General features: G+C 42.9%; 2 protein-coding genes across 2 annotated transcripts; one reads left to right on the top strand and one right to left on the bottom strand. All coding sequences in view use genetic code 12, as the record gives it.

The window, feature by feature from the left end:
* Nucleotides 1-1,498: 1,498 nt before the first annotated feature.
* Nucleotides 1,499-2,973, top strand: PVL30_001294 (uncharacterized protein; the record flags this gene model as incomplete). Its single annotated transcript, XM_061119216.1, has 2 exons — nucleotides 1,499-1,502; nucleotides 1,589-2,973. The coding sequence occupies 2 exons, from the start codon at nucleotides 1,499-1,501 to the stop codon at nucleotides 2,971-2,973; spliced, it is 1,389 nt and encodes a 462-aa protein (XP_060975199.1).
* Nucleotides 2,974-3,098: 125 nt separating this feature from the next.
* Nucleotides 3,099-7,616, bottom strand: PAN1 (actin organization and endocytosis protein; the record flags this gene model as incomplete). The annotated part of the gene is made up of 1 exon (XM_001528752.1): nucleotides 3,099-7,616. The coding sequence occupies one exon, from the start codon at nucleotides 7,614-7,616 to the stop codon at nucleotides 3,099-3,101; it is 4,518 nt and encodes a 1,505-aa protein (XP_001528802.2).
* Nucleotides 7,617-7,780: the final 164 nt, after the last annotated feature.

Raw genomic sequence — 7,780 nt, 5'->3', positions numbered from 1 at the left:
TGTTTCAAGTGCATCCTTACACCGAGTTTCAAGTGCATCCTTACACCGAGTTTCAAGTGCATCCTTACACCGAGTTTCAAGTGCATCCTTACACCGAGTTTCAAGTGCATCCTTACACCGAGTTTCAAGTGCATCCTTACACCGAGTTTCAAGTGCATCCTTACACCGAATTACACCGAGTTTCAAGTGCATCCTTACACCGAATTACACCGAGTTTCAAGTGCATCCTTACACCGAGTTTCAAGTGCATCCTTACACCGAGTTTCAAGTGCATCCTTACACCGAGTTTCAAGTGCATCCTTACACCGAGTTTCAAGTGCATCCTTACACCGAGTTTCAAGTGCATCCTTACACCGAGTTTCAAGTGCATCAATAATATATTCAATAGTAGTTCCATTGGCTAGGACACAAGCTTTCTCTAATTCGATTGTGAATTTCATACTGTCTTTCACATTTCTTTGATTGAATCCATGATAAGAATTTCCTTCTACATATTTATATTAAACTGCCTCGTGAACGTGTTGTGTGAAACTTTACCAATATTTCTTTCAGATTAGGTGAATTATTTTTGTTCATGTTTTTTTTGCGCATTTTTGAGTCAAATGTTAGCCTTCCTCTATTCCTAATTAATTTCGGTATTCAACTAAACTACATGTTTTGACTTCCAATCTCTCCAAAACAAGGTTAGAATGAAATGAGACATTTTCGAACTGGCATTCACTTACAAACCATAAAACATGTTTTTAGTAGACCTATATTGTTCCATTTACGCAAATTCTCAAATTCCCAAATTTGAACAAATGTCCACCTTGAATCACGTGACTTTAAAATCATCACTTCCTTCAAATCCACGGCTCCCACTTGCAACAACTCCCAAATCTCTACAACCTCCGTTATGGTGACATTTTTTCACACTTTATCATACTTGTTCACCAGATAAAGAGCCAAATGAGACAGTAAAGAAAGAAAGTGTTGCATACAAACCAATGAATCAGCACATGGTTCTTGAAGAATAGAAAGAAAATAACAGCTTTTAGCTCTACACGTAAATACATTACCACACTGTACTTTGTCTACATCTAGAAACTTTATGAAAAAAACCAAAAATCAGAGTAATCATCAGTTATCATGTGCAACATAGCTTAAACCTCTTACCATCATAATCTTAGCATATATATCTACTCTTGCCATCCGTTGTTTGCATGCACATTTATCCACCCCTTCCTCTACTTTTTCATTTTTTTTATATTTTTATTTTTATTTTTATTTTTATTTTTATTTCTATTTTTCTTGGATCCCTTCACGCGCTTAATGAAATCTTTTGGAAAATAAGCACAACCATAACAAGTACTACATCCAACCTCACCTAACTAATAACATCCCCCCATCACCACCACCTGCCCAATTAATGCGTCTGTAATGTTCATTCCCAAACGGTTCTTGTTCAAAGGCAAGATCAAGAAAGAAGTTGCTTCGGTGACCCCGCAAAAAATCCATTATGAGTACTCCATCTCTCCCACAACCTATTCCTTCAAGGTACCTTCGTATCAGCGACCACTAAACCCTATTCAAATCATATACCAACGAGCTGTCAACTTCCCCTTCGAAGGTTCCGTCAACGACGTCTACAAGTCGTTCCCCACAATCACTTCCGAGCAGCAACAAAACCGTCGATTGAGACCGAAAGGCGCAATCATGTCCACCTCCGACTTCATCGAGGACCTGTTGTACAATAAGCACTACGGATATTTCCTGAAAGAAGTCGAGATCTACCAACCTGACAAACCGTTTGACTACAACAATGTCAAAGATGTGGATGAGTTTGTGCTGAATTGGCGACTGTCATACACAAAGTATCACCATTCTTTACCTGGCAAGGAAAGCACAAAACAAAAGTCCTTGCAATTGTGGCACACGCCTACTGAATTGTTCAATCCCTATTATGGTGAAAGCTTGGCAAGATACATTCTCCTCAACTACAAGCTCAATGGGGACTACCCCTATGAAGACTTGGTCATTTACGAAATGGGTGGTGGTAATGGTACTCTCATGTGCAACATCCTCAACTATATAAAGAAACATGAACCTGAAATCTATGAAAAGACACAATACAAAATTATTGAGATTTCAAACCAGCTTGCAGAGAAACAGGCCACTTCTTACACCAATAAATTGAAAGAAGAAGGCTTGAGTGCAGACAAATTGGAGATCTTCAACAAGTCCATCTTTGAATGGGACAAGGTTGTTGACGAGTCTTGTTTCTTTATTGCATTGGAAGTGTTTGACAATTTTGCACACGATGTCATCAAGTACGATATGCACACTGGAGAGCCCTACGAAGGCAAGGTGCTTATAGACAAGAAAGGCGATTTTTATCAATTCTTTACACCCGAGTTGAGCGAGTACACTAGTGCATACTTGCACCTTCGAGAAAAAGGTAACCAATCGATCCTCAACCAATTATCCACCTCGAAAGCCAGAAAGGAAAGACTCAAGAGCTTTTTCAAAACAGTGCATCCTCTTTACGAATCTCAATTAAAACTCAAACTCAAAAACCTGATTTTTCCATTCAACGATGACTTATCGCCGCCAGAATACATTCCAACGAGATTAGTAAAATTCTTCAACATACTCAAACACAAGTTCCCCAACCACTCATTAATCAGTTCCGACTTCCATTATTTGCCAAACACCATTCCCGGCTACAACGGACCCGTGGTGCAAACAGTTTTGAACGGAGAGACAATCGATGTGAGAACATACATGGTACAACAAGGGTTCTTTGATATCATGTTTGCAACAGATTTTGAACTAGCCGACGACTTGTACCGACAAATCACGGGTAAAGTGTCCAACATCAGCACGCATCGTGATTTCCTAGAAAAATGGGCAGACGTTGAGGCTACAACCACAAGAGAAGGAGACAATCCAATGTTGGATTTCTACAGAAACGCTAGCTTTCTAACAAGTTAAAATTTATACATACTGTATATATTGTATATGTGTAAAATTGATCTTCAATAACCTATCTTATTCTGTTTTACTTTTATTTTATTTTTTTAGTTACCTTCTGCAGATCTCTCCTTATTTTTTTTGTTCTAAAGAACTCTTCCAACAGTGGCTCCACTTGACACCTTTGTCTCTACTTTCTTTAAGCTTTTACCGCCTGTGATTTGGCCAAGCAAAGCTCCAATGTTTGGTGCTCCTCCTGCTGGCGGTGCTGCGGCAGATGCCAGTGACGAATCATTTGAGGACAGCGGTGGTGCAGGAGGTGGAGGAGGAATGCTCGATGGAAGTGAAGGTGCCGGAGGTGCTGGTGGTGCTGGTGGTGCTGGGGGTGCTGGGGGTGCAGAATATTCAGATGGAACTGGTGGAGGTGGAGGAATGCTTTGTGGAAGTGAAGGTGCCGGAGGTGCTGGGGGTGCTGGGGGTGCAGAATATTCAGATGGAACTGGTGGTGGTGGAGGAATGCTTTGTGGAAGTGAAGGTGCTTCAGGTGCTGGTGGAACATCTCTTGGAAGTGAAGGTGCCGGTGGTGCAGAATATTCAGATGGAATTGGTGGAGGTGGAGGAACGCTTTGTGGAAGTGAAGGTGCTTCAGGTGCTGGTGCTGGTGGTGGAACACTCTCTGGAAGTGAGGGTGCTGCAGGGACTGCATTGCTCTCATAGCTTGACTGCTCCTGCAAAGAGGGTTCCTCGTAGCTACTTTGTGCTGGGGTCTCGTTTACTTGAGAAACACCGGCTGCAGTATTTTCGCTGCTTGATAGTTCTGCATTCATTTTAGATTCATGTCCACTAGCATTCTCAGCACCAATGCTCTTTTCATCTTTCGATGGTTCTTGTGCAGCTGATTTGGCAAATGCAGCATTACCAGTTGGTTGACTAGACATACTTCCAAACAAGAGATTGGCAAGTTGTGCTGCACCTGCTCTATTAGGAGCCTCATCCTCTGAGTCCTCTTCTTCGGAATCACTCCAGCTATTGTCATTTGACGTACCTCTTTGAAAATTTCTTTGCATACTAATCTTCTGCGTATCAACTGGCTGAAACTTGTTTTTAAAGAACGGATTGTTTTCGTGTCTACGAACAGCTGGTTGCTCGGATGCAGAAGCAGAAGCTGGCTCAGTTGAATTAGCTGGTTGAGCTGGTTGAGCTGGTTTAGATGCCTGAGATGCTTGAGCCGGTTGGGCCGGTTGTGCCGGTTCAGTTGATGCCGCTGCGGGTGCTGGAGGAACCACGGGAGTTGTTTCGGATTCCTTTTTAGACTCTGCTTGCTCTGTTTCAGTTGCTCTACTTGACTCTGACTGGAAAGCGCCTCCAAATGCAGGAGGTTGCTGTGAGTAATTTGAAGTAGGAGCTTGTGGAGCAGATTCAACGTTCTTTGCATTTTCTTTTACAATGTGTTCTTGACTTTGATGGGTACTTGAAATGTTGTTATTGTCATTGTTGTTGGTTTGGGAAGGTCTATATTGTTTTTCTTCATCCCATTTATTCTCTCTAAAGTTTTCTCTTTGAGACTCAACGGGAACTGAAACTTGTTCAGGTTTAGCTTCTGGAGCCCTATTTGACGATGTGGTTTGTGCATGAGATTCTGCATGTGCTGTATTCACTGGAGTTTTATCCGCACTTGGTGCTCGTTCCACTGGGTTTGCAATTGCAGCTTCACCAGAAAGCCTTGGTGGCTCTTCCCTTGATGGAGATGGTTTGGAAACAATTTCGTCGTGTTTCTCAGCAGCCTTGGGAGCACGCTTTGTACGACTAATACCCAATTTCTCAAGTCTTGACGCCATCCTCTTTGCGGCTTCTGCTTTTATGTAAGCAGCTCTTTCCTCTGGTGTAGAGTATGTGGCACTGCCACTGCCGCTGCCACTTCCGCCAGTACCTGTACTTGTGACTGCACCTGGACTTGCATTTGTCTCTTGAGCAGAAAAGGTCCTTGATGCAGCAGGTGGTACCTGCTGAGCATAAGCAGAGCTCGATCTGGCTGTGGTGGTATTGTCTGCTGACCTCGCAAACTCTGGTTGAGCATCAGCTTTTAATTTGTTCAATTCCTTGACAAAATCAGCAACTGCTTTGGACACGCCAAACCCATTTTCCCATTTCTCATATCCTACTGCATTCTTAGCAGTGGTTCTCAACTTGGCACTGCAATCATCCTCTAAGGACCTAATTCCTGACTCAATATCCTTAACCATATCTGATTGGTTTTTCAAGTCAGACTTGGACTTTTCTACAGCATCACGATACTTGCTGTCAGCCATCGCACTACCTCCTTTCCCAGTCAACATTGCCATCTTTTGCTTCAAATCGAATTTACCCCCGGCTCCAGAAACGTCTACTTTAGCTTCATCCCAAGAAGGATCTTCGCGCTTCAATTGGAGTTTCACCAACTCGACACTCTTTTCTGAAATCTCCTGGTTCACTTGATTCAATTGCTGCAAGAGACTTGGAATTCTCTTGCCTGTGCGCTCCAACTTGGCCAACAACGCTTCCTTGCTGTTACCACCATTGTTGCTGCTTCCAGATAATTTCTTTTGGAGTTCGTAGATCTTGCTCTTTAATGCATCAACTTCGCGGTCACTAGTACGTTGTCTATCTTCATCTTCGACGTCCATTGCATCAATCAAGATTTTCTTTTCGCGAATCAATTTCTTCATATCATCAATACTAAGTCCAAAGTCCTTTGATGTTCTTGCATTTGCTTGCTTTTCTTCCTCTGACTTCTTTTTGTAACGCGAGCTCGAGACGTATCCAAAGTCGCTATCATCGTTCTTGAATCTACTTCCGTCGGGTTTAGTCATTGGCTTTGATCTCGTTTGCTTTGCGCCTCCATTCTTTAAAGAGTTTTTCAAACTATCCATCGTATCCTTTAATGTCTTGTCTGCAGGTGGAATCAACTCCGGAGGTAATCTCAATGGAATCTCTAACCCATTCAAACGTCTGTAAATCAAGTGCATTGCAACGGCAAATTGGTTCTTGTTTAATTTACCAACATCGTCGGTATCAGCCAATGTCCAAATAGCCTCCAAATCTTGTCTACCCAAGCCAGACTTGGTGAATACATTTAATGCAACATTAGAATCGACATATCCGTTTCTACCGGTATCCCATGCTTGGAAAAGTCTATCATAGATTTGCTTCTCCTGTTTCGAAATGGCCCAAGTAACATTGGACGCTGAGTTGTCATTCATGACTTTATGGAGATCCTGATACGTTTGGGTGTTATTAGGCTGAAACACTTGTTGCATAGAATTCAAACCAGGCATACCACCTGTAGGCATACTAACAAATCCCCATTCTCCAGGTCTACCGGTTGGTTGCGATTGCAAATAACCAGTAGGTTGTTGTTGCAAATACCCAGTTGGTTGTTGCTGCAACACTCCTGTGGGTTGACGTTGTAAACCTGTAGCCTGTTGCTGTTGTTGTTGTTGTTGCTGGAAGTTGTATCCAGTATGATTAGGTTGCAAAGGTCCTGTCTTATTGGCTTGCAACCCACCGGTATTGAAACTTTGTTGATATCCTGTGGCTTGCTGTGGTACACCAAATCCTCCTGTACGTTGGGCTTGCAAACCTGTAGCTTGTGGTGCTAATCCAGTAGCTTGCGGTGCTAATCCGCCAGTACGTTGAGGTGCCATAAACCCAGTGGATTGAGGTTGAAGACCAGCCGGTTTTTGAATCAACCCTGCAGTTTGCTGTGGCTGTAAGGGAACAAAACCACCAGTAGGTGCAGCACTGGCTCCTGCTCCTGCTCCTGCTACAATTCCAGTCCCGGTTCCTCCAAAAGAAGTTGAAGGTGGTGGGGCAGAATTATTAAAGCCCGTGGCTTGTGGTGCTAACCAACTGGATTGTTGTCCAAACCCAGTAGCTTGCTGTCCAAACCCAGTAGCTTGCTGTCCAAACCCAGTTGGTTGTTGTGCAAAGCCTGTAGCCTGGTTTTGAAGAAAACTCGTTTGCGGATACCCAGTACCTTGCGGAGCCATCCAATTACTTTGAGGTTGGCCCACATTTGAAAGCCAATCATCCTTCTTTGCAAATGGAGTATTGGCAAGAATCTTATTTGGATCGTCTGGAATGCTAAAGTTGATTGCATCGATGAAGCTTTGCACTTCATTGTGCCATTTCTGTGGTAGTACTCCGGGAAGTGGCTCGCCTCTCTTGGCCATATTACACAAGTGCAAGCTCAATGCAAACTCTGGGAAAAGTAATGCGCCAGTCTTGTCAATATCTGATAGTGTCCAGATCTCTGCCAAAACGACGGGAGTCAATCCTGATCTCAAAAGTATATTACTTGCTGTATCTCCGGACATTGACTGCTCGCCTCGAGGCACTGCTGATCTGAACAAGTGTTCAAACTTCTTTTGATCCTCTGCTGTGATAAAGGATAAACGGATACTTGGGATCTTCAATTCATTGTTCTCAATCACTGTTGGCGCACCTGCAAACCCAGTTGGCTGTGTTTGAATATAGCCCTGTTGCATATTGGAGCCATACAAGTTGGGCTGTCCGAACGCAGTAGGTTGAGAGTACAATTGTTGTTGTTGTTGGGGTGGTGGTGGTTGTTGTTGTTGCTGGTTCGGGTTGTAACCCATTCCAGTCGCTTGATACGAATTGAACATTGGTACTGGTTACTAATGATGTGTTGAGTTTAGTTGTGTTGCTTGAAAATAGTGGTTGATAGATTTTAGCAAAAAAAAAAAAAGTAACTATAAAGAGTAATTGGTAGTATCTTTGTTCGTTGGTTGTTGCTGGAGGAGGGTGGTAGTGTAAATGTCAGTGTAAC

This window comes from Lodderomyces elongisporus, chromosome 1, assembly GCF_030384665.1.
Source record: "Lodderomyces elongisporus chromosome 1, complete sequence".
Taxonomy (NCBI): Eukaryota; Fungi; Ascomycota; class Pichiomycetes; order Serinales; family Debaryomycetaceae; genus Lodderomyces; species Lodderomyces elongisporus.
This window is presented reverse-complemented; position numbering and strand designations above follow the sequence as displayed.